The 26,961-nt window shown below is 39.3% G+C and overlaps 1 protein-coding gene across 2 annotated transcripts in view; it reads left to right on the top strand.

Moving 5' to 3' along the window:
- Positions 1-26,961, top strand: part of CPA6 (carboxypeptidase A6) — an 80,556-nt gene that overhangs the window by 31,952 nt on the left and 21,643 nt on the right. Inside the window, exons 2-6 of one of the 2 annotated variants that reach the window (XM_079301538.1) lie at positions 3,151-3,226; positions 15,831-15,955; positions 19,321-19,435; positions 20,363-20,464; positions 21,299-21,403. In XM_079301538.1, the coding sequence (XP_079157664.1) occupies positions 3,151-3,226; positions 15,831-15,955; positions 19,321-19,435; positions 20,363-20,464; positions 21,299-21,403 (523 nt within the window). Of the gene's footprint in view, positions 1-3,150; positions 3,227-15,811; positions 15,956-19,320; positions 19,436-20,362; positions 20,465-21,298; positions 21,404-26,961 lie in introns of both variants that reach the window. The other variant, XM_079301539.1, reaches the window with a different exon arrangement.

The following is a 26,961-nucleotide window of genomic DNA, read 5'->3' as shown; positions in this document are numbered from 1 at the left end:
GGATATAAATTTCTGCATTAATATATACAGAATTTATCCCATCTTGCTGTTTGTTTAGAAACTTTTTAAAATAGGGTTTAAAAAAAAAAAAAGATTTAGAGGCATCATGGTTAGAAAAATAACCTTACCTGCATAAATCAGCAGACTGCTGACATATGTCTGCAGGCAGCAAAATTTTCCCTAGATATATATATGATTACTTGCTTCTTTCTCCTCAACAGCTCAACATAAAGGATGGCAGGGGACCTCACCAGGGGATGGCCCTGAGTGTTTGGGGTGCAGCTGCCATTTATCAACCACATTAGTACATGATCTGATAGATTTTGTTGGCTTTTAAAGTGTGAGTAGGTTGCTGAATTTCTACCCTAAATTCAATGGATATTGCAAAGATTTAAGGTAATAATTGGATTTCTTTAATGTAAAATGTAACCAGAAAAACTATAAGGTTGAAAAATTACCTTAGGGCTATGGTGTTTGACTGTAGATATTTGAAGTACAGCTAGATTTCTTATCTGTGCTTTGTTGAACAATGCATAATGATTATCTACTGATTAGCCAGCCTACAGCAGTAGGTGTTAGCAGATAGTTCCCAGGAATCCAGTGTATTCCCACATCTTGCATACACAAAAATTGAAAGGGCTTTGCCATGATGGCTGAACCATCTTTTAACAAATTACTGAAATTACAATGCCAAACTGTTAAACTGCTTGCTATGAGCACACTAGCAGCAGACTCAGCCACAGCTTGAAGCATTTCCCAACAATGTGTCAAGTGATCAATCTGTCACAGCACCAATACTTCCCTCTCTAGGGAAGGTTTTTCATCACACTGGAAATGACAGAGTTGCTGAGCTAATCGGAGACAGTTTACAGTGATGTGTATTAATTCAAGACCATACCTAAGTGATATCCGTTCCTTCAAAATTCCATTACAGCTGTGTAACACATGCTTAGCTACTTATGTCATTAAAATCTGGTTTTTATATGTTGGTTGTACCAATCCTTCCAGAAATGTCTGATGAATCTTTATTAGCTACATCAGCTTCCTGGGCAATCATTACCTCTTTATTACTTCTTTATTATTTTCTCCTTAACAGCAATTTAGTGTTTAGAGAGAAGTGAGTAATGGAAAAGAATATTACTGTTGTATGTATGATAAATTAAAAGCAGCTATTTTCCTTTAAAAGATGCAGCCATTGTAGTACTCTAAGAGATTTATTCCTTTCTGTGCAAGCTCTGATACAAGGGGTTAAACTTGGCTTGGAAGCATAGTAATTTCCCCTAAATTTTTGGGGCTGCCAAATTATAAGAAAAGAGCTTTCCAAAATCTTTTTTCTTAGCATAAGCCATTTGTCCAGTAAGATCAACAGCAGCCAAGGAGAATGGACTGAGGTTCATGCTTGTGGGTACATCAGTCTTGTTGCAGCAGTAACCTGGAATCTAACTGGACCAAAATCTTTAATGCCATTAAGGAGTTGGAAGGCTTGGGACCTGTGTACAGGGAAAACTCATCGGGGTGAGAACCAAAACTGGAGAGCTGAGACAGAAAGAATGATCAGAGGCTAACAAAGGGGAGTAAATGTTGACTGTGGAGAAAAGACTAAAAAGGAATAGGGGATAAGGGAAAATTATTTCCAGAAACAGGTAAGCCATTTCAGAATTCAGAATTTATTAGTAGTGCTTTCTTCTGATCCAGCAGTATTTAATGCTTACCTATGGATTAATGCTTACCATTAAGGGTTCTTGCAACAAAGGTGAGTCCTACCAGAGTTGTAGCTGCAGTTCACCAAAAGCAAGACCAGGTGCCTGAGAACAGCATCAGCCTGGGTACCTTCCTAGAGCAGTGAGCCAGGTGAGCCAGGTAGGTGAGCAGTGCTGTTTCTAATTGGCCAAATATCTTCTCAGCAGGCTCAGCCTTCAGCAAAGTAGGAGAGCTCATGAGATATTTAAGGAGCAAACCTCTCAATGTCAAGGGAAATTCTACTTTTAAATTTCCCACGTAATATAGAAACTGTAGATAAATTGTTTAAAAGGCATTCTGGCTAGTGGATGGAACTGTAGAAATAAAGATATGCATGACCTCCAAGATCTCCTGGAAAAGACACACTGAATATCAACAGTACAAATTAAAAACTCAAAATGTAGGAAAATGCCAGAATTCACATTGGCCGTGTAAAGTTATTTTATCCTTCTTGTGTATGGCTGATATTTTAGTTACATGATCATCCCCTGTATTTTCTGTGGTCTCCAGCATCCTATAGGTCATGACAGATGGTGATCATTGAAAGGTCATTCAGTTTCTGGTTTCCAGTTTGCAAAATTATGTCCATTGAGATCATAGAATGGCTTGAGTTGGAAGGGACCTTAAAGGTCATCTAGTTCCAGCCTCCCTTCCATGGTCAGGGACACCTTTCACCTGGACAGGTTGTTCAGAGCCTCATCCAATGTGGCCTTAAACACTTCCAGGGATGGGGCATCCACCACTTCTCTGAACAATCAGTTCTTGTGCTCTTCACAGAAAAGAATTTCTTCCTGTATCTTACCTAAACTTACTCTATTTCAGTTTCTGTTAAAGAAAGCAAATAAAATCAGCTACTATTATGTAGAACCTTCTGCACATGTATGAACAGTGATTTACTTCGAAAAATTTGTGCAAGTTTTAATGGGTAAAGCAAAAGGCATGCCCCAATATGAAGGTCAACTCTTTTCTCAAGTCAACTCCCCTCTTGAAATGCATGAGAACAATTAACTTTTCAAAGCCCATTAAAGGTTTAAACATGAAAAAACAATGTATTTTACCTAATCTCGTCCTCAGAAACAGATTAATCATTTTGGAAGAAAATTTTTCTTTGTTCTGAGGCAGATGTTCAGTATGGAAGATGTCAGCCTGAATGGCTTAACTTAGAGGGAATGAACAAAACATTTGCATAGAAATGGAAGGTCAAGCTTGACCCTGATCTGCAAAGAGCAAATAATTTCTATGGAAGTGCATAATTCAGCAGGAAGTTTAGAAGCAGAGCTCCAGCTCACTCGACATTTTGCAGGTGCTGAGAAAGAGCACAATTACAGGAGCTACCTGAGCTTAATTACTGTCCCTTTGCACTGCTGCAAAGAGTCTTAAGGTGACAATTCTATTTTCTGTTATTGGCAGTGATAAAGTCATACGAGTTGTTCCTGAGAGTGAGAGGGAAACACAGATGCTGAGGGCTGCATTCAACAGGCTTAAGGTGAGTTTGATTATTTTCATCTTCTTTTTCTGATCTTTTTTGAAGACTGTAATGGGTTAACTGACTTGCCTTGCATTTGGCAATTCAAATTATGGTATTATCTGGAAAGAAGTCTTTGCCCATTAAATTCCTAATTTACCAATAAAATAGCATAGGCATTAGAATCATCATGCCTGACAAATTTAACAACACTTATTTCCTTCAAGTAATGCAGGTGCCACACTTGTAAATTTGCTTTCTTTGCTCTTCCACTTCTTGCTAGCATACATACTTGCTTCATTATCTGTTCAATGGTGATATTTAAAACACTGAGTTAATTCAACTTGTGAACACACAGAGGAATATGAAAAAGGTTTGAGATGAAAACAGTTTGAGAATGTTTCTGGCAGAATAATTTTCTAGAGGCAGTTGACAGAGTGTCTAGGATAGTGAGCCAAAATCTTTCTTCCCTGGCCTTTCCCTGCAGATACAAATGAAAAGCAGCAGTGCCTCTGCAGCAGTGCAGCACAGGAGCACTCTGCAGCTTGCTGCTCTGCTGGCACAGCTCACAGAGGCAGAGGCAGTCTTTCCACAGCAGTCTGGCCACTGTCTCAGAGGGTGGGGACTGCCTGTAAGCCAGGTCTGTGGTCCCAAAAAAGGACTGTACCATGCACATACACCAGCCCCAGGCACTGTGGGAAAGGGATAACCTTCATTAATAGTCACCAAAACACCCTAACCACAGCAGAATCAGGGAAGCAACAACTTGATCAATATGTTGAATGCCACAGCATTTGGAGCACGTGCAAAAGCTTTTGGCTGCTCACTGCCTTCAACTCCAGCAAACTGTGAGGCAGTCTGTGACATAATTCTGCCTCTGTATAAAACCTCACATAAATGATTTTGTTCTCAGTGAGAAACAAATGAAGGTGCATATAATTTTCTAGTCCAATTAGTTTCTAGTCCGATTAGATGTTAAGTTAACATCTGAGATACAAGTAAATCAAATCTGTTTGCTTACCAAATAAAACAAAATTAAGGCGTTAGAAGAATACTTACACCCTCCTGAAACCCTTTCATCTTCCAGTTATGATGGAGCTTTCTTGCTATTTTTTTTTTTTTAAGACTGAGCTACATTAGGTATCTACACCCAGGAGAAAGCCTACTGCTGTGAATATTCCAGCAGTCAAGACATTGACACCTTACTGGCTTTAAGTAGGAAAGCTGAGGCTGTCTTCATCACATTTGCATTTCTTAACGCTGTGTTTGGTTAGTTCCCCATTCAAGATGCTGTAGTTTGTAGCCTCTATTCTCAAGACACCCAGCCTGTGCACGTGTTGCATGAAAAATTTCAGTCCATGATGCCATGGATTAGCACACTTTGCATTGTAATGCCCAACCCTCCTCAAGAATATTGTCTCATACTTGTTTTTTGCACTGTTTATTAAGGACCTGACCCTTGCCTGTGAATGTTACTGTAACGCCCCCAAAAGATACCTATTTTACTCCCAATTAGGACAAAAAACTAACCATAAACCCAAGCAATACATGTGGTAGCTGTTCTTTGCATTAATTTCTCCCCCCTGGATGCTGGAGCACAAAGAGGGAGCACATGTGTTTTTTCCTTTCTCCTTACATTGTGAGCCCTGTGAAGCAAAGGGGTTACTCACCTCCCTGTAACTGTTTCTCATTACAGAGCTCCCTTAGGCTCCCAGAAAGAGATTCCTTCAAATCAAAGTGGGAGCAGTAGAAACTGGAATAAATAATTGCATACCGTAACTCTGAGAGCAGGATAATAAAATTTTGGCAAACTTCATTAGAATCTGACTAGTTAATTAGAAAATTATTGATTCTGATGAGAAACTAAGCTGAGGAGGTTGAAAGGAAGATTCAAAAAAGAGAGAGTGTAGTGACACCCAGTTTCATGAACACAGGGTATTATCCACCCAACTGGATAACAAGTAATAGATATGTTTAACATTAATTTAGCATATTTCCAGCCCACACAAAAAACATCTCAAGTTATTCCCTCATGAAGAAGTGGATCAATAATGACACTCCTCAGAAATGCCCAGTTCTTTCAACACCACCAAAAATCACTTGTGGTTGCAAGTCAGCAGCCCTTCTGGAAAGCCATGTATTTGGAGTTCTGCAATTTTTAAGTCTCCATGTCAATTCTCCCCTATCCTTTTCCCATGCCTTGACTTCCAGAGTTGAAATTCAACGGACAATGGATTCATGTTGTTTTTTTAAATATGAGCCTTTAAGAACAACGTTGATTATATGGAGAGAATGGAAGACAATGCACAAAAAAGTCCAAAGCCCTCAATAGTGCAAAATAAGCTGCAAACAAACCCCAGATATAATTCTGTTGCCATCTTAACACAATCTGCCAGACAAACAGAAATATGAGCAGGAGTGTCAACAGAGATGTACTGTGGATTGCTATAATTACAAGGACTGCACTTTGGATTTTTTCATTTTTGAGTTAGAAGATCAGAACTGGTTTAAAGACACATCTCCTTTGAATCTATTCTGGTTTGAGCAGTGAATTAATACCAACCTGTTACATTACTCACACATTCTGTTCCTCAAGGGGGAAATAAAGATGAAACCAGGATCCTTTTGAGACAATACACTTTTGTTATGTTACTCAGTGTTGTGCAAAATTCTGTTTTCAACCTGAGTTATGATATGGCCTGATAGTATTCTTTACCATTTTCAGTATTGTAAGAACAAGAAAAGTCAATAAAAATAAAACTTACATCACTTTTGTTGCTGAATTGAGAAGAATAAGTGCACTTGGGTTTCAATTCAGACCTGTTTCTTTACCCTGGAAAGTCAATCTATTAGAGATGAGGTATATTTCAGAAGACCAAAAGTTACACTCTCTAGGGATGTCAGGATTAGTCACCATTAGTCAAACAGGAATTGTGGTGCAAAAGTAATTTGGGGAGTCCAATTTACTCCTGTTGTGTTCCATACACAGCATAAATATTTTGAATAAATCCCAGGACAGTGCAAGCACAGAGTAGATTCTGCACAAATGGATTGTATACTTGTTTCAGGATTTCCTTGCACAGAACAGACCATCTGTGGTAATAAAGCAAAGTGAACGTAATCTTTCCTGTCCAGGCTTCCTCCTCACTGTGTCTGGTCAAGGGAGGTTTTCTACAGACTTATGGTGTTCTGTGTTCATTCCAGCCATTTCCTTCTGCCTTTAAATTTACACTTGTAAGGCAGAGTGACTTTTCTTCTGGCCTATCTCTCATAATCCAAAGAATTATAAGAAAAATTCCCTTCTGTTTAGTTCAAATGACCCTATCCTTCTGAAGGGCATAGCTTGAAAAAATGATCCTGATGATCCTATTGCAAAGGCAATGTATTTTGGTGTCAGGCAGAGAATAAGGCAAATGCAAAGATACCCCTCCTTACTGTCTACTGATTTGGACAAAGGGAAAAGAACCAAGAAGAAAATAAACAGGCATGGGAAAGAACAGTAATGTGTCATTTCACTCATTTTGTTTTATCTGCCAGCTTCTTGATAACTGTCCTTACCACTGATTTTCCTGAGTAGATTTTGTCATTTGCAGCCTGCTCTAACCAGGGCAATGGTGAAGGAAGTGGTGAGAGTTCTGCCTTTTGCCATGCTGATGCCAGTGCTATGGAGGTCAGCAAGGTCATTCCCTTTTGGGAAAAGCACAGACACCAAAGGAATACTATCCTGACTGTGATTTACAGAAACCTATGCTGAGACATCCCTGGAGGATCATCTTGGAATTGAATATATGTCTTTATGTATTTGAAGTATCTCAGAATGTGTCCCCACTGATTAACTTGGACAGTGACAGTTGAGCTAAAACATAACAACAAAATTCATATAAGAATCTGAAGGACTACTCAGAGTTTTTAGTCCACATGGAAACCTTTTGATGTCAAACAGGATTGCCCTTCTACCAATACCTAAGCCGTAAGGAGAATTCACACACTTTTACACTCCTAAGAATGTCTTAAAGCTACCATCTGTAGCTCCTTAGGAGGGATATTTGCCTTCTTTTTTAAGGGGAAAATAAAAAGAGTCCATATAATGCTTGGTGTAACAAATCCCTGAATTCTACCCAAATTGTCCAGGCTCTGCCACTGTATGAATGCCATTGCCTATATTGAGTGAATAATGGATAATGAATGTTTCATTCCACACATTTTACTTTTGTTCATGAATTGCCCAGTGGCAAATCACATTAGTTATAATCACTTGCTGAGTAATTTTCACAAATTAGTTTTGGTCCATAGCTCCATTGCCCACAGTACTTTGTTATTAATCATTATTATAAATTGATTCCTTCATAGGCTGGTTCTGTTAACTTTGAGGTGATGGAATATTGCTTGTTTTTTCCCTGGTGGGGTGAACATAGCATGTAGATCTGCACTGCCAGTAAAAATAGCCAGCCCTACAGATAAAATTTTTTCTGCTGTGAGTTCTGTGAAATTGCCTGAATGTTCATGTATTTAACCCATAAACTCAGCTACAGTAAAGAAGAAATATAGAAGTCTAAATTTACTGAGTCAGATCAGCTGCATCCCAGCCTCAAAGCAGCAGGAGGGGGCTCTGGCCCAGAGACTCTTGTCTCAGCCAGGCTGAGCAGAGTTCCCTGTGCCTCCCCACCAGCCCTTCACTGTAGGGGCTCCAGAACAAGTTCTCGGGAAACTCCTGCATCATGCACTTCTGTGTATGCAACTGTTTCTTAGGGCAATGTGTGCCTGAGGTCAGAAGAAAGGAGGCAGGTGGGGAAGGAGAGCCATGCTCTTCTTTGAGGCAGGAGATGGCAGTTCCTGGTTTTCACTGAGTAACAGAGGCAGAAGCAGCTGGCAGATGCCATCAATATGTGTAAAGCAATATCTCTTGTCTCCAGCATGTTTATACAGCATTTCTTTCAGTCTCTGTGGGGAAGAAAAATAAGACCCTGGTAATTGTGCTTCCTACCAGCAGCACCACCCCACATCCTTAGACACTTTTGGCACAGACCTTGTGCCAAAGCCCACTGGGGTAGGCATGACAGTGACTATGACAGGGATACATGATGGTGGAGCTCCTGCCTTGATTTTCATGTAAGATGTATACTATGCAAGTATACTACACATGTATGACAAGTATATTGCATACCAGTGCTGAGGAACATTTTCATATGATTGTGATGGACTAAAATGCAGCAGATAATTTGACAAATCAAGAGCAAATTCATGGAATTATTTATTTTCCTAGCTATAGATTGCTGTCCAGCCTTTAGATTGGCTGCTGCCATAAAGCCATGACAGGTACCAGTCTTTAATTTTACATTTTCTGTTGCAGCCCTTCACTCTTACAAATAATTTCTCTTTTTATAGATACAGTATAAATCTTTAATCCTGACTTGGTGTTTAATTCCAGAAATACCTTTTTGCAGGTTCACTGTTCTACCCTAATAATTTCCAAATTATTACAGTAATCAACAAATGAATTAGAGATACTTGGGATGATAGTATCACAATAACATGAATATTAACTGCCCATTCTCTGTCCCCCAGGACTCCTCTTGTCCATCTGCTGTCCCTCTGCTTTGTACATCTCTCCAATGACTGGCTATTTTCTCCTGCTCTTTCTTGTTCAGAAGACAATTTGAGGAGCATGTTGCTGATTTATGAGCCCTTTCATGGTTTTAATTCTGTTGGACCTGACTGACAGAAACAAATGTCACATTCCCAAGAGCTTTGCAAAGAAACAGGGATTTTCTTGGGTCCTCAGATGCAACATATTCTGTTTATCTGCCCTGGAATTTTCCTTTGTATGCATTATTTTTGAAGCAGCACTTCATTTGAGCCTTGACTGATAACTTCTACTCCATCAATGTTCTACAAGCACTTTTTATCACACAACGCCTGACTGGGATCTGCAGTGTTTGTGTAGGTAGCAAAGCAGCAACTGCTCTGTGAACATTCCTGGCATAATAGAGTTAGACCACTCATTCTTCAGTAGTTTTTATAAATTAAATTCCTGGCTACAGCCAGGCACTTCTTCAACTTTGGGGGAAGCCAGCCTAGCAGGTGTTGAAGCCAGAACTCAATTTCCTTTTGTTTGTTTTCCAGCCCTTACAGCAGCTGCTTATCCATTGTAATCCCTGAATTGATCCTGTCATTGCAGTTCAGGGAATCAGAAAAAATGTCTCATAGGGGAAAAGGATCACTTGGCTATAAATCTGATAGTTTACACCTCCATAGGAAAATGTTTAAAAAGGCTTCAGAGGACAAAAGCCTTTCTGAAAATGCAAGGCTTTCTGAAGTCTCGTCAGCCCAAGTGGGGCTATCCTTACTTGCAGAAGGAAAGAACTACCTCAGCAGCCAGGGCTGCTTGCATTTTACTTTGCAACTACAGCAAATATATCTATATAGGCAGATGCTGTAGTTTTCAGTCTAGATTTTACCCTAGCTCATGATTAGGGTTCCAGTCAGACTATTTCAGATAGACAAGGAACATCAGGTGACAACAGAGGGTATTCATCGAACGTATCAAAACACATGTTCGGAAACCACTTGCCAAGCTCAGAAGGAAAATGTTGTTGCAGAAAAACTTCAGTGGGAAAATACAAAATAGAACAGAATAGCCCAGGTAGTGAAAGTATTGTTCTCACGAGACAGAAAGCATGAACACAGAAAGCATGGACTTTCTGAAATGGAAGGAATCTGCTTTCTCTGAGGGAGCCTGAGCTAAACAAAGTCATCAGCACACCCCCAGTGGTAGCAGAATCAGATCCAGGGCTTACTATTCCATTTCCCATGCAGTGCAGCAACAACTGCAATTTGAACCAAGCTATAAATAGCTTAATAATAAACAAAAGAAGAGTTTGACCATTTTTTTTAAAGAATCTGTTAAAGACTTTTACATGTCTTTCAAATATACTTAGCCCAGTGTCATCTGTACTTGCAAGAACAGATATTCAGTTACTATGTAGTTGAGTATGAGTTTTATCTCAGTGACTCTCTTGAGGAATAGCCTACAGGTTCTTTTCAATGTAGAGCCCTGTGTAAAATTATACCAGTGTAAATAGAGTGGGAACACCATTACTTCCTTATAGTCCCACAAAGATTTGCAAAACTCAAAACTTCAAGCTGTGCATTGTTCACATTCCGTTTCTGCCAGTGTTATGGTTGTTGCAATGCCATGAATCATTCCCAATTTATTGGCACAATTACTCTTACCAGCCTCACTGAAAAGCAAATAAATACTGGAAAGTTGGAGCCAGTAAAATGTCTAGTGCACTCAGTCAGAAACCTAAATTACTTTGCACTGGGACTACCTTGTAAGTCTTTTTACAAAGCACAGGGAATTCCACACAGGATTGCCACTGGACCATTTTGCAGCACATAAAGGCAGCTGAAACAGATTGGCAGTCAGGACTGTCAATTAAGTTCCTTAATTGGCAGGAACAAGTGAGGATGAAATCAGTCCTGGTCCTGAAAACGTTTGCAGGGCTGGAGACATTCGAGATGAGCAGTTCTGCTCTTTTCAGGTGAACCTGAGCACTGCTGTAACTATGCAGCAGTGTCAGAGTGAACAAGAGTCATTCTTGCTTGCTTCTTTCTTTTCAGATGTACCAACAGAAGTCTAAAATTCTGTTGCACTCTGGACACATGCATGTGAGGGGTGTTTGTGTATATACATGTAAGTGACTGTTTCCCACGTATTATGTGATAAGAACTCATTTGGTCAGACCTCTGATGATACCAGTAAGACTAAAGGGGTTTCTACTTCTACTCTCTACCTTCTACAATTGGATTTATAATTGAAAACATATCTAATGACTTTCATGACTGCTTAGGGTTTTTATGTGCCTATACATGAGTACAGGGATATAAATGGGAAACCCATGTTTCCTGAAAAAGCCCATGAGCAAAGAGTCCCCCTGCTTTCATTATTGGCTGCACATTCCCTTTTACAAGAGACTCAGAAATGCCAAGCCATTTCAACTGACAGCATCACAACAATAATTATATTCTGAACTTTACAGTTGACAGCACTTTTCAAAGAAATCCATTCATAGTGATGTTAAGGATAAGGCCAGCTTTAGCACATGTGTTGCTGGACACAACTCAGTACGTATAAAAACTGGAATTGCTAGGTAATAAAACATATAACAAAATTACTGTCTTCATGGGGAATAACACAGATAAATCATAAACTATTTGCTCCAGATACTAAATGTAAGTTATGGCAAAGTTATTCTAGTTATTTTCATGACAAACATCAATCATCTCTTTTGATTGATACATAATTGCAGACCCGATGAGAGCACTAAGCATCTTCTTTTCAGGCAAAATGGAAGAAGAAATTAAACATCTGCTTATGAAAAGGTAGTGAGGGACAACTAGAGGCTACTGCCCAAGAAGATGGCTTTAATTACAAAGGCCAGCCTAAACCCCATGGTCTAAAGAAGCTGGGGATTTATTTTGTGACTTGAATTTTTAAAAAAATACTGCAGGATTTATGCAGCCATGAGAATGTCTGTGGGGAAAAGCAGGGAGGATCTTTTCTTCACAGGATTCCTTTCCATGGGCATGGAATGAGCTGGAGGAAAACTGAACTAGTGAATAAAAAACTCCCTGTTCTGTTTTCTGTCTTGGCAAAGCAAAAGAGTTTTTTGTACACCATTTGTGATGTGTAGGATTATACTAACAAAATGTTTGTATTCTTGGAAAATTATTTGCATAATTTTAACTTTGGAAGGAATTCTGAATTCTATTTGTTAAGTACCCAAATCTGTTTAAAATATTTTGCCTTGTGCTGACTTTTCATCACTGTACTGACCAAAACCTGGAGACATGACTAATGAGTTCAGGGTTGCTATACCTTGGAAGGTGTCCAGGTAAGAGTTGATAGATTTATTTGAGCTGTCTTTAACACCTCAGTTTAAAGAGAAGCTGCCTACAAAGAAATCTGGCTTTCCTAAGCAAAAATTGAGCCCCAGGGACTTTTGTGGGATATGAGGTTGAAAGAAGAACAGGCAATTAAAAAGACTACTTTTTAATTTAGTCACAATTAATAATCTCTTACACTTTCTTTGTTAAATAAAGCTATAATGTGTTTTAATGCTTTGGAAAAATAGACCTGCCTGTGTGCTCTTATATACCATTTTTTCCTCATGGAAAGCAAGTCAGGATGCTTATGCCTCCAGTGAGATTCTGGGAAAGAGCATTCACTGTGCATCTGGGGAGGCACCAGGGCCCCTGAGAACAGGTACTCATGGTCACACCTGAGTGGCAGGAGCTGAATAATTGGTCTCCTGGTCCCAGCTCTGAACATGATGAAAAATCTTGCCTGGGCTCTGATATTATCCAGAGGCTTTAAACATCCCAACACCTTTTAAAGGCAACCTGCTGCTTGAAAGATAGAAAAAGATGTGCAAATAAGTGTTCTGCAAAGAGGATGAGAATATTTAGCTTTGCAGACATGCTCTAAAGCATATTGCTTTTCCTCTAGCCTCAAGATATCAGGCAAATTTTGAGGTTCAAATATTTGGCTGTACACTGAGGGAGTTTTGTAGGATTTCTCCATCAGTTTGTTTTGTAGCTGGAAAATCTTCCTCCCACCCATACAGCAAATAGAAATCTTTTGGCACTTACTGTACTCTGTAACAGTATATAAAAGCTCATTTGTAGTGTGTGGGGGTAACAACACAGAGGGTGAAGAAGATAGGACAACAATTCATTTCACTGCCACTCACTAGCCAGCAGAGCCCAGCATGGAAATCTAAGGCATATTTGTGAGAGGAATGATGTTGAAATAAGAGTGATGACTTCAATAAAACTCTCAGTATCTGTGGGAGATGCAATGATGAAGTGTCCTGAAGATGACAGTGAGTAGAGGATAGTTGGACTTGCTCAGTCCAAACATGCTTGCTCTGAAATCCATCTTCTGTTTGTCAGTTTTCATGTACTTGTCACACCAAGGACAAGCTGACAGCTGCAATATATAAGATGTCTGTTGCATGAAAGTGCTGCTTGTTATATGCTTTATAAGGCAAAATCCAGCCAGTGAATGAAGTGCTAGTCTGAACACCACAGGTAACATCTCCCAGAGAAGCACTGACTGCTTCGTTTACATTGCAGAGAAAGAGAAGGGGAAGTCAAAAGTAGCCAAATTACCCAAACAAGGAACGGAGATGAAGTGGAATGATTTACATTCTAAATATGGGATTTTTTTGTCTCACTTCCAGGACAATGCCAGGGATGAAATATTGCATATTCACCGAAAGAGGATAGTGGCAATATGCCACTGATTTCATTAGTTAAAAGAAGAGTTCTTCTGCTTTTGATATTCACTTATAGGCAGTAATGTGAGGAACAATTAGAGTACCTCAAAATGTAAGGAGTCTGGTGATGTTATAACTAATAGTGTGAATATTGGTTGGTTTATCCCATCCATAATGATGGAGAATTTCACCAAAATAAATCCTGGGTAGCTGTCGAGAACAAAGACATGTTTCAGTTGTATATCAGTTGTTATTTGTTGGGAGTTTTTTTCTGTTCCAGTTTTGTGTGTTTAGATATTACAGTTGGCCAGGAAACATTTAACTTCAGTTGTTCTTAGCTTGTATGTAGCAATTTGTTGTTATTTTTATAAAGATGGATCAAGCTGAGCTGATTGATAGAATGTTACTCTAAGAGCGACAAAATTACCCTTTCTAATGTATATTTTTAGGAATAGGTCTTAAAAGTCAAATACACATATCTGATTAACCACGTGTGAAATTAACCATGTTGAATTAGGGGGAAATTTCACTGGGTTCCTATAATTTATCAAAATATGGAAGACCAGATGAACTAACAAACATTGGGTGTTAGCACAGTGAGACAATCTTTATTTGTAAGCAGCATTTAGCACCATTTAATTCATGACTTTGGTTTCTACTGACCATCTGTCATAGCTGCTGCCAGCTTCACAAGCCTTGTGAACTTTGCCAGTCCTGGTGTTAGACTTCAAAAGATGCTGCAGCCACCCACTACTATGACTTGGATCCAGAGACCAATATTGTGGCAGCATGAAGCAAAGACTGGTTTTGGCAAGAACAAGAAGAGGCTGGCCCTGTGTTTCAGTTCTGCTCCTTCCAAAGTAGCAGGCATTTAATTGGATTAACTGGGCTGAGGTCACCATTGCTTGAAGAGGGAGTGCTAGGTTCAGCATCAGATGCCCTCTTAGTAATCAGAATATTCTTACTTAGGGCCATTTGAGAAATGGGGAGAACTAAACATGTTTCCCTGTAATCTCTCTGTTACTAGATTGTATCCTCTTGCAAATGAGGTCCATAGCAAGACCAGGTAAATGCATTTGATATTTTGAAATAGCTTCTATGGCATAAAAGAAGTGAGGAGCTTTTAAAGTCTAGATTATAAAAATATTTGAAGATACCTGGAAAGTAGTGGGCACTCATGAGCTGTATCAACAGTTTCGTCAGTGCAGCCTGGCACAGCTGATTGCAATAAAACAGAAAAGACAAGACAAAAACCAAAAGACATGCATCAAGTATTAATCCTTTTTATATTCTCTTTAAGAAATGTGTGGACATGTAGTCAGTATCAATTTCCTTCCTTGCATTCAGCTCACAAACTTATTTTTAAGGCCTGTGGACCTTGGCATGTCTGTTTGTCATGTTGATACAGAGATTGTTGCTCAAACTCCCTTTTATAATCTCCTATGAATATCCAGAAGCTCTGGAAAGAGTTTTGTTGACTTGTGTTCTTTGCACTGTCCTCATACTGCCTTGAGGAGGACCTGTGCTCACCTCTGTTGAAGAGTATGTGCTAGTACACTATTTTGCTACAGGGTGCAGAACAGAGTTTCAAATCACTTTGAAAAAGGGATTTGTAAATTTTCTTGCTTTCTTGAAAATTCATGTCCTGGACTAAAACTTCTAAGTGTACTTCAGATTTGGCAGCAACAGGAAATAAAGATGGACAAGAAACAGCCCTTAGGTATGTACAGATACAGATAGCACAGTAACAATAGTGGTATTGTTCAGTAGCTATAATTTTTTATAAATTTTAATAATCTGATTATTTTAATCCTGTTATTTTGACATTTAATACAAAATTGTTAAATGATGACCTGTTATTGACCTCTTATCAGCTCATTATCAAGAATAAAACTCGAGTACATTTTGCAAACAACACTGCTATGTGCTATGCTTTCTATATCTCTTAAGCATTTTTTTGCAGCCCTAGTGAACACAGTAAATGCCTTGCAAAATAAGAAAGACTCGTGGTCTGCATAGGAGCTAATACATTGGGAACATACAGCAGTCTGAGGAGCTGCATGAAACTGGAAGTGGATTTGGTTTTGATCTGTTTGGGGAGGCATATTCTGAAGACTGCTCTCTGTTCCCATTGGCAAATCTCCCAGGAGAGTTCTGGTAAGCTGGACTCAACCAGTCCTCAAAATCTGCTCTGTTAGCATAGGTCGAGCTGGACCAGCCAACACAGGTTTATTGTCTCTACCGTGCCTGGAGGGTTTGCCCTGCCTTCAAGCATGCCTCCTCCTGGACTCCCCCACCTACCCTGAATGCATGTGAATTACAGGTTGGTTCCTGCACTACAGGTGGACTTGTGGCAGCCCAGCAGCCCCCTCCACGTGGTCGCAGGCGCAGTGGCTGACGTGCGAGTGCCGCGGAACACGACGCGGAGCCTGCTGCCCTTCCTCCAGCAAGCAAACATCCCCTACACGTAAGCCCACGCTTCACTGCCTGCACCACACTCCAGAGATCTGGCCTTTGGGGCAGGTCTGCACCTACCACGCCAAGTGTGATGGAAATGCCTTCCACATCACAGCAATTAGGCTGGCAGACAGCTAGGCATGGCCAAGAAAACAACCGCTCTAATGGCAGAGCACAAAATCTCCCACAGGCAGGCAGCTTTAATTAAATGTCCTCCTTTGGAGTCAAGCTGAAGTGTTTTCAATGTATGTGGAAGCACATCTGTTAAGAGAGGGTTGGTAATTACTAATTCTGCAGCCTGCATTGCCTCTTCCTTTATTTAGCACAAGCAAGGTTTATTTACAAGTGAGCTGCAAATGCAGAGGCAAAACTTCCTCATCAATTATACAGGAGCTACTTCTATTATTCTCCATTCCCAGTGACCAGTGCAAGTCATACAGTATAAATGCACACTTAGGTTCACATATCATTTATAGTGCTACTTAAAAAAATTCAAGGCAATTTTGGAGTATACTTATCCTTTCATATTTATCCATATGATATACTGGACAAGAATAATGATCTTGTCTTTACAGCCTTCTCAACGACATGCCTAAGCATCTGAATAATCAGCTGATGAGTTCTCAAACATTTGCTGAATACAGACCTACATGAGGTTATTTATACTTATTTCTCAGTGATAAAAAGGATGGTGTAAATCATACTATAGATGTATTTATGTATACATATGTATAGTACTCATCAGAATCCCATTTTAATTATAACAATGGTCTCTTCTTAATTAGCTGTTCTAAAAATACAGAAACAAATATAAGGAAATTAAGTACACAAGCTCTATAGCTGCAATTCAGAGCGACTTTCATGTGGGTTCAGCACTGCTTTGGTTTTGTTTATGTTTAAATCTGGGATGGGGATTTTTCTAATTGTTTTCCTGTGCTTATAAAAAAATATTCCCTAATTACTCTGACCCAGCAGTTGTATTTACGTCTGCTGCTGTTCCTGCTCACGGTAATCACCTTTAATGAAATGACAGAAGGACATTTTATTTGTGTTATAAACACTGTCTGTACTTGAAGACCTCTGCTTGGGTTCCAAAATAATGTGCAAGGGCAAGATCTGGCAGAGCAAAACGTCTCTGCAGTTTACCTCAAAAAACATGCTACAAATGCTAGCACAACACTGGATTAATCTTCCACAGGGAAAATCTCTCTGGCTTCTGGCACACAAGCTGTGTGCACTTGGAAGGAATTTGGGCAGCATTTTACCAGGTCCAGATTTGTCCTCTGCTCTCCCTCTTATTCTCCTTGCTGCCCGTTTTGGGCATTAGGAGCAAAGCCCTGCAAAGCCTCGATAAGCATGTGCTTGTCCTGACAAGCCTCTTGAGATCTGTAACTCCACAGGAGTCAGGAGGATTCACCATGAGAGCAGTAACAGCCATAGTCAGGGAGCAGCAGGAGCAGGCTGGCCAAGCACAGCCCACAGCACAGCTGGGGTGGGGACCACAGCCCTGAGCTGAAGTGCAGCTCCACAGTGAAGATTTTGTATAGCTCACTTTCACATGGCTGATTTTCACCGTTTTTAATTTTTCTTTCCCCCCCCCCCCACACTGCAATGGAGTTAAATTTCTACATCACTTTTGTAACTGAAAAAGTCTGAGCCTAACTCCAGTTAAAATTTCAGCTTGGTGCAGTGATGCTTAAGTAAATTATGACATATTTATAAAGTCAAGAAGCATTTCAGCATTCCTAATAATAACCAGCACTTGCCTGTAAAACAGGCTTATCTCTCATAGGGTTTGGCTTCATGACAAGATGGCCATGAAAGCAAGCCAGGCATCAGCTAAACTCTGCACCAAGATGCCTAGGTTGCAAGTTTTCTGGTAAATAAGCCACTTACATTCTATTCAGACCTGACGGACTTAAAACCCTTTGTTTTATAAGCACACACAGTACGTAGTCATAATAAAAGTGAAATAAAAGAAAAATTATCAAATCTCATTTAGAATACAGATGCAAAAGTTAACGGAATGAGCTTGATTCTGGTAGGTGCTTATACTAATCAGAATTCTGCCAAGCAATCCAGCATATTTTTTTAAATATTAGATGCCCTAATGACTTGAATAAAATCACTCCTTTAATCAGCTTTACAGTATTTGTCTTATAGTATATATAGCACCTTGCAAGTCAAGACTATAATCCTTTAGTTTGCTTAATGAATGTTGCTGATGTAGAACAATGTGATTCCTGATTATACAACTACTTCACTAATGCATTGGAAGATGAGAATAACCTTTACTTTGATTCCATCTGTAGATAGACCTATTACCTTTGAGGCATCTGCCTCACAGCTGAGTTAGGAGCAGAGCAAATGCCATTTCTTTCCATCTTTTCCAATCACAGAAGCTAATGCCTACAAAAATGTAAAAGGTTGAATGTGACTATCTTTTATGAGAATGGTGAATTACACATTGCCATGCTTTAGGAGAAGGCATACAAGGATGGCTCTCAGTTTTACAGTAACGTTGTTACAGATATCTGTGACAGTATTTCCAGCTTCTGTCTGGTGGGATGTATGCTTCAACTTCTTCATTACAATTATTTTTAGATGTTTTTTATATTATCATTTTCTATTTGTGTCGTTATTTATTTTTGCCATAAAACAGGAAAGTTTCAGCTTACACAACGCATTCTGAATTTTGCTCAATGCAAAGAACCTCTCACTTTTTACAAGTATATTTAGATTTCACCTAGTATTTTTCATATTTTTCCTAAGTTATTCTAACAAAATTGGCAAACTACAGCAGAGTAGATAATGTAAACAACAAAGCCCACTTTAGATTTTTTGTTTGCTGTTTCTTCTTGTTTCAGACAGAATAATGCTACCGAGTTCTTGATTGTTTTGTTTTTCCTCTACAACTTGTAGCTATATGTAATGCTCCATGCCACTCCCAAGAGAAAGTGTGTCCATGTTTTCCTAAGCTTACAAAGATTTTTGATGTAGTTTGAAACCAGTTTTTGAAGATCCATGAGCACATAGTATAATAGGATCATAAAAGAAGACAGTAAATGCTGTTTCATAAACAAATGAAAGTGGGTGCTTCATCACATTGGCTACATTATTTACATCATTGTGTTTTAGTTATTTAACAAGGTTTTTGTGGTTTTGAAGGCACTGTTACATTTCAAAGCAGCTGGAGTATTTTTTTGGCAGCTTATATTCAAGTGAGCCTGAAGCAGTCTGTTGTCAAAATGTAACAGATGAAGGAAAGTCGGGATGGTTTATTCTGCTATATTTCTTCTAAACATGATTATTGTTCTGATCTACCTTGTGTGTTCTTCAAGTTTTTCTGTAATGCCACTACCTTTTTTTACCTAGGATTCTCATATCAGACCTACAGCAAGCAATAGAAAACCAAACTGGAGGGAGGTCCCACAGGAATCGAAGGTCCCTCTCTGGGTATAACTATGAAGTGTACCACTCCCTGGAAGAGGTGCATTAAAATTCATATTGTTCCTCTTATCTACTGCAATGTTTTATTTAGTAAGGCTAAGGTTTCATTCTCTCTACGAGTTCTGGTTTCCTGTCCATCTTCAGGAGTGTTCTAAGTGTTTCTTCTTCAAAAATAAGCACTAACTTGAAAAAAAAAAAAACCAAACAAAAAAAAAACCCCTTTAATATTTGTATTCAAGGCTTATCTTTACATGTAACTTTATTTCAGAGCATCTGAGTTTTGTTTTTAGAGTAGGTCTTTTACTCTGGTGGAATAAGATATTTCAATGAGTGATTACAACTAAGTCAATTAAACAACATGAGTAAATAATTAAGTGTTTGCACAGGAGGTAAAAATACGTAAAAACATTTAGATGCAAACTCATTTATGAGGAATACTATTCTGGATGATGGCTGGGTGAATAAGTGTACTCACATATACAGCTTCAGTCTGCACCAAAACAAAGTCACTAGGCTGAGCATGGAGGGTGCTGCACCACAAGACCTGGTGCTTGTAAAACAAACAGTGCAGGTAGCAGTGAGTCCTGTATGTCAATCTGTTTGCCATTGTGCTCTGGCAGGCAGAAACACAGACCTTCTTTCTTCATTCCATTAATATTTAGGGGCAATGGTGGATTAACTGCATCCCCATATTTTCAATGGGCAGCTTATTGATTCCAGTAATACCCAACAATGAAATGGAAAAGAAAATCCCATGTGAGGGCTGCATCCAGCCTCTGGCTATAGAGCTATGAGTGCCAAATAATGGTTAAGGCATGAAAACAAAACCAAACAAATATGACCCAAAAAAACTACAGGAAAATCAAATTAAAGAAAGAGGACTGGGAGATGAGCTCAATAAATGTATTACAGTTTCTTCCCGTGAAATGCAAAGATTGAAGCAATGATTTTATTTTTGTGCTTGCAGATCGAGGACTGGATGCATTATCTGAATAGAACTTATTCAGATCTTGTGCACATGTTCTCTGTTGGAAAATCCTATGAAGGGAGACCACTGTATGTACTCAAGGTAAAGAATAAGTAGTCATTAATGAGACTAAAATCTGCAATCAGGGACAGGCACTGCTATTTGTGTTACAGCATATACACCAGAGACACAGTTTAACAGTGTTTCCTAAGGATGAGTAGTTAAAATCTAAGTATCCTTCTGAATGTCATCTTTAATGAAAAAAAAGGGGGGAAAAAAAGCTGGAAAACCAATAGCCAAATCCTATTTACCTGGATTGGATATGCATGGAGAAAGACAACAGGAAAAGTTCAATTAGCAGGATTTGGATTTAAGGGGATTGAAAAGCTTTTTGTTTATAGACAACTAGAAGAGCAGTTACGCTGGAGAGGGATTCCAGAGGACTGGGGAGCCCTTCTCAGCATGTGCTACAAATGCTCTTTCTTAGCTGCTTACAAAATATCAGGGCTGTGTGCTCTCAACTCACATGATTAGGACCATAAATTAGAGTGTGTCAGCAAGATGCAAAAAAATCTTACTTTCAATGTATTTTCTTTTCATCTCCTATTGAAAAGTTCTGAAAATTTGATTTATTATCATGCAATTCATGTAGTGTCATTGTTCCTCACCCTATTCCATGTGATAATCATTCCTCATAAAAGAAGAACTTAGAGATCTCACTTCTTCTACAGTTTTTTCCATAAATCAGCCTCATTATCTTGGCATACCTGCCTAACATTATCTTGGCCATACCTTTTAAAACAGTAAATTTGTGCTCCTTTATATAAGGAAATTCAAAATTATTTAGTCTCTCTCATATTCTGTTATTTTCTCATCATTGTGTTTCCACTAATGTGATGTGATCTATTGATATTTTGTGACTATTCACACTTCAAGTTAGGTAAAAGATCACGGCCCTACAAGAAAGCTGTCTGGATAGACTGTGGGATTCATGCAAGAGAGTGGATTGGCCCAGCCTTTTGCCAGTGGTTCGTGAAAGAAGTAAGTGTTTAAAATTTACAGTCATACCATTCCTTCTGTTAATTAAACTTTGCCTTTTTGGTGTAGCAGATCTAACTGATATGGAAAATAACTACCTATTATACCTCTCCTTTTTAAAATTATTTGTGGAATACTTAAGTGCTTAATAAACAAAGCTGTTAGTGATAGCCAGACACAGACATGACAAAAATATGCCAGGCACACACTGGCAGAGATATGAAGTAGGATTTTATTCCAAGACCTAAAAGTGTGAAGATTTTCAGTAATTTTGGTAATGGCCCAGGTAAATTAGTGCCAGTGTGTACTGATTCAGATCAGTTCAGCAGTATCTTTGTTTTAAGGATTTAGTTTAAAAGAGACATTTCTCTTTTGTGTAATTCCATAGGAATAGAAAGCTAAAGTCACAGAATCACAAAATGGAATCACAGAGTTGTTTAGGTTTAAAACCGCTTAAAGATCATCAAGTCCAACTGTTAACCTAACACTGCCAAGTTCACCACTGAGCTATCACCCCAAGTGCCACATCTATATGTCTTTTAAATACCTCCAGGGATGGTGACAAGCATTTCACTGGACACCCTGTTCCAATATCTGACAAATATCTGTCAGTGAAGAAATTTTTCCCAGTATCCAGTCTAAGCCTCCCCTGGCTCAGCTTGAGGCCATTTCCTCTTGTCCTATCACTTGAGATGAGAGGCTGCTCCCACCTGGCTACAGCCTCTGCTCAGGTAGTTGTAGAGAGCAATAAGGATGCTCCTAAGCCTCCTTTTGTCTGAAAACCCTCAGATCCCTCAGCTGCTCTACATCACATTTGTGCTCCAGACCTTCACCAGCTTCAATTCCCTTCTCTGGACTCACTCCAAACCTCAATGTGTTTTTTGCAGTGAGCCACCCAAAACTGAGCACAGGGTTCGAGGTGTGGCCACAGCAGTGCCAAGTACAGGGGGACAATCCCTGCCTGCTCCTGCTGGTCACACTATTGCTGATACAGGCCAGGATGTCACTGGTCTTCTTGGCCACCTGGGCACACACTGGCTCATGTTCAGCTGCTCTCAACCAGCATCCCCAGGTCTTTCTCTAATGGGCCTCTTTCCAACCACTCTTCCCTCAGCCTGTAGCACTGCATGGGGTCTCTGTGACTCAAGGGCAGCATCTGGCACTTGGCCTTTATGAACAGTTGGTCTCAATCTGTCAAGAATTCATCTACTATGTTTCCATGATGGCAACTATCAGTTTTTCTGCTGTGCAATGGCTTCCAGCTCTTGTTTGTTGCCCATCCTGTGTGTATTGGTACAGATGTGCTTCAGTTGGGCTACTCATCTGAATGCCTTCTGCAGGGAAGAAACCCTAATTCCTACATGAGTGTTTTTAGGCACTTCTGTGGTTTCAATAACCCTTCTGTCTTTGCTGCTGCATGGATCACCATCCCCAGTTTCCACCTCAGTGATCTCCATCCTCAGTGATGGCAGACTGAAGGACTTGTTTAGAACAACATTCCTCAAACATCCATGTGGTGCATCCAAGTTTATCAAGTCTCTTCCACCTTCAAATCCAGTTTAAAGCTCTTTCAGTGAGACATCTTAACTTGTGATCAAAGATCTTTTTCCCGCCCATCCTATCTCAATGAAAAGCCTGCTGTTGTGCAAGCCAACCCATGATCAAAACTCTAAAAATTCTGCCAGTGACACCAGTCCCAGAGCCAGGGATTAATCTGCTGGGTGTTCTTCTTCAGGGATGGATTTCATCTGAAATGATGGATCTCATATTAACTGAAAAACAAGTGATTCCAATGTTTCTTTAATTCTGTCTTATTTGGTTTATTTTTCCTTTGATTTTGATGTCTAGTGTGGTCTCCATATTTATCCAGTTGCAGTTTTCAAATTAGAGGTGAAATAAAATGGAATTGGAATTTTGCTTCCAAATTATTTGGTTCTGGGTTTTTTTTGAGGGGGCAGTTGTTTGTTCATTTTTTTTTTTTAAATATCAGCACTTAAACATTTCTAATTTGGTATTCATCACAGATGCATTATATGTTTACAAGATTTTGCCATTTCCCCTAGCCAATGTTCAAGATGAGACATTATCTGCACAATGGAGATGACCTTGCAACATAATTGGCAGAAGTCAAAAGGGGCACAGATGTGCTTTAAGTACTTTGTATACCATTTTTTGCACAAAACGAGGGTTGCAATATGCTTTTACAATCTTCTTCCTATAAACAAAATTTTTTCACTTTTCTTCTCGCTCATGACTGTGTAATTCTACAATGTATTAATACCTCCTCTGATTTTGTGAGAGTAAACTTCTGCATCATTGACACCCTAACGCTGAGATGATCATACAACCATGTGTGACCTTCCCTTGGGCATCACAACAGTGTATAGGAAAAGTACAGAAATAATGAGGCCACTTCAGTTTGGATAAGCCTGTAATCACAAACAGGCTAGATGAGATTCAGGAGCTGGTCTCCAAATTTTGGTGTGCAGCAATGGTGTGTCTTCTTATTAAGACTCCTGGTACTGTAAGGATGAACTGACTTGCAATTTCTGAGCAGCATGCCTAGCCAGGAGAACATGCTGCAGTAAGGAGGGAAGCTGGGACAGAAAGATACTGGTGAGAAGCCTGTTGTTTAAATTCTTCTTCCTTACCAAAGTTTTCCCACAAAGCAATACAATGTGGCAGTAGGGTAAAAATCAGAAGATTTCTCTGTAGACCTTATAGCACAATATAGGCAGTGGGTGTGTGCATAAAAACCTTCTGGTTGTTGAGATCTTCAGAGAGTAGCTTGTAAGGCTACTTCTCTAATTATGTAAAAACATTTTCCTGGATTAAATGTAGTCTGCACAGAGTTCCTTCAGACGACAAGAATGTACCAGTTTTGTCTGCCCATCCCTTCTCAGAGCAGTATTTCAATCCAGCATTAAAGAAAAAGCATCAGGAAGAGAATACATTATGCACCTAGTCTCTATCATCATATTAAAAATGACTGGCTAAGGAAGAAAGACAAGGTTATTAGATTGTTTGGTTTAGGATATTACTTCTTGTCTGAATGAGAAATTTTTAGTTAGAACTCTGGGAAAACCGAAGGTCTTTCTGTGCTTCAAACTCTCTCTTTTGCTGGCAAGCTCCTCCCTTAAGCACCTCTGCAGCCTGGCAGCCTAGTTTTCCATCCTCCCTGGTACTTAGGGGCAGTTCTGAGAAAGGGCTGTCAGCTTGGAAACAGATTTTTCCTGGCATGTTTGTTGACTCTAAGGAATAGCACCACAAGTCCATTGATTTAAGGCAAGCAAGAAGAAATGCTGGATTTACATGATGTTGGCTTCTTTTCCAGCAGGAACAGCATACATGCATTCCTTTACTAGGCAGGCAGCCTGAAATGTCTTACCAAGCTTTCACTTCACCCTGTGATCTCTGACACTTGTTTTCATTGAAGTACATCCATGTTCCTGTGTACAAGAAGGCTTTTCAAGCAATTTAGGAAGAAAACCCTCTATGCATGAACATCACATAGGTGCCTCAAAATTTACCAAATGCTCCCATTCAACTTGGGAACTGTCAGTATCTTGCTTGCACTTCTAGAAGTGGCAGCTTTTGTGTGACAGTGGATTTTCTGCAAACAGGGGAACACCTCCAAAGGGTGGAGGTGCCACTGAGAAGCTGCTCAGGTGTTTTTCCTGGGTATGGCAGCAGCTCCCCATTTTCTACAGAGAATCTGGAATTGTTCATCTAAACTGGACTGGCTCCCACCTACTGAAAAATGCAAAACAGACCCATGCAGATCAGGCTTGGGAAGTGAGGATGTAAGGCTGGAGTATGGGAAGGCCAGAGGCTGCCTGCTGTGCAGGCTTGCTCTGTATTTGGGCAATTGCAATAATTAGAAAAAAAGAAAATAATAGCTAGAGAAAAAATACACAGAAGTTACAGATTTAAAAGAGAAAAGGAATGCACAGGATATTTATTATGTGATAATATAATTCAAAGTACAAGGGCAGCCTGATCACATTTTGAAACAAACAAAAGGAGAGGAAAGATTATGGTTTGGGTAGTTGTGGGTTTTGTTTGGTTTTCTGTGTGTTGTTTTGGTTTTGGTTTGTTTGTTTTTTTTTTTTCTTATAATCTACTCCAGAATGAGCCCTAGCTTTGTCTCTGTGTTCCATAGGTCTGATGTTAATAACAACATCACTGTTTGTTCCTTTGGAAGGCGCCCCTAAATGTCTGTAGTCTCTCAGCTAAAAATAATCAGATGTTCTGTCAGGATTAGCTGTACTGGTGGCCTCTGACAAGCCCCACCTCATTGTCATTGAATTTCAGGTCAAGAAAGGGGACACCCTGCACACACAGTAGCAGAGTTTTAGGTACCTGCTAATGAGCCACAGAGAAGTGTACTGCAGTGAAATAGCCATCAGGTTACCATGGAGCCCCACCCAATTCTAGGCTTACTCAGAAAGGGATAGGAAAAGGGCTCAGATAATGGAACTATCTCTAATAGTGAAAACATTGCAAGACCTGTGGTGGACTAGGGGAGCAAGACAAACTGTAAAAGGAGAAGGAACTGATTACATGGGGGCTACTTTGAAGGCAGCCTGCAAAGATGAATGAACCCAGAACTTGTGTCCACAGCAAGAGATTCATAAAAGGAAAAAAAAAAGGTTTGTTAGCCTAGAATTTTAAAAGGCCATACTGGATCTAATACGTTAATACGTGTTAGTAAAGATTATGGAAGATACTCTATTATGTGTAATTACTTTAGAGAAAGCAGTAGACTTCAGAAACAAAATTTAGATATATAATGTATTTATCCAAAATTAAATAGCCCTCACAGAAACAAAGACGTAATACCTATAGCCATTTTGCAAAAATACAATTATATTTGTACATATGTTAAGTAAGAACATTTAACTCCTATTCATTGAAAGAGGAGAAACAGAATTCAGCTATCAAATTATCCAGACCTAAAATTTAGGATTTTACAATTTCTTAAAAAATCTGAAATATGGTTTGCAGGCTGCTATTCAAATTAACATCAAAACTAGATTCTGTTTCAATTTTAGTGAAAGCAGATGAGGATTCCCATTACATCTGGTTTGACTTTCTTTCCTCTAATAAATGTTGCCATTTGATCCATTCTGATGATGTATAACCTTGAGATGTCTTTCATACAGTATTTTCAGAAAACAGCATGGCCGAGATGTGACTTTGAGATGTATTATTTTTTATTTCTCATGCACAAATTTGTATTTCAAGATTAGAAAATTCAAGAAATGTAATTAAAAATCTTCAAGAAGCATGCACTGATTGTTCTTCTTGACAAAATGTTTTAAGAATCCTATGTCATCTGTAAGGGAAATGTCCATTAAGATCAAATGCATCTCCATAAAGGAGTGACCTCATCAGGGCCTCAAATGAAAGTGAAAATAGCCTCACACTTTGGAAATCCAGTGACCTTCACCACCACCTTCTCCCATCCTCAACAATGATCACAATTATCTGAGTTGCCAAATTATTCAAGATTATGGGTTTGGACTTCATCATGCCCCTAGGGAGCAAAAGAGCCCCAG

Source organism: Erithacus rubecula (assembly GCF_903797595.1).
Source record: "Erithacus rubecula genome assembly, chromosome: 3".
Classification (NCBI taxonomy): domain Eukaryota; kingdom Metazoa; phylum Chordata; class Aves; order Passeriformes; family Muscicapidae; genus Erithacus; species Erithacus rubecula.
Note: the sequence above shows the minus strand (reverse complement) of the source record. Positions and strands in the feature narration are given on the sequence as shown.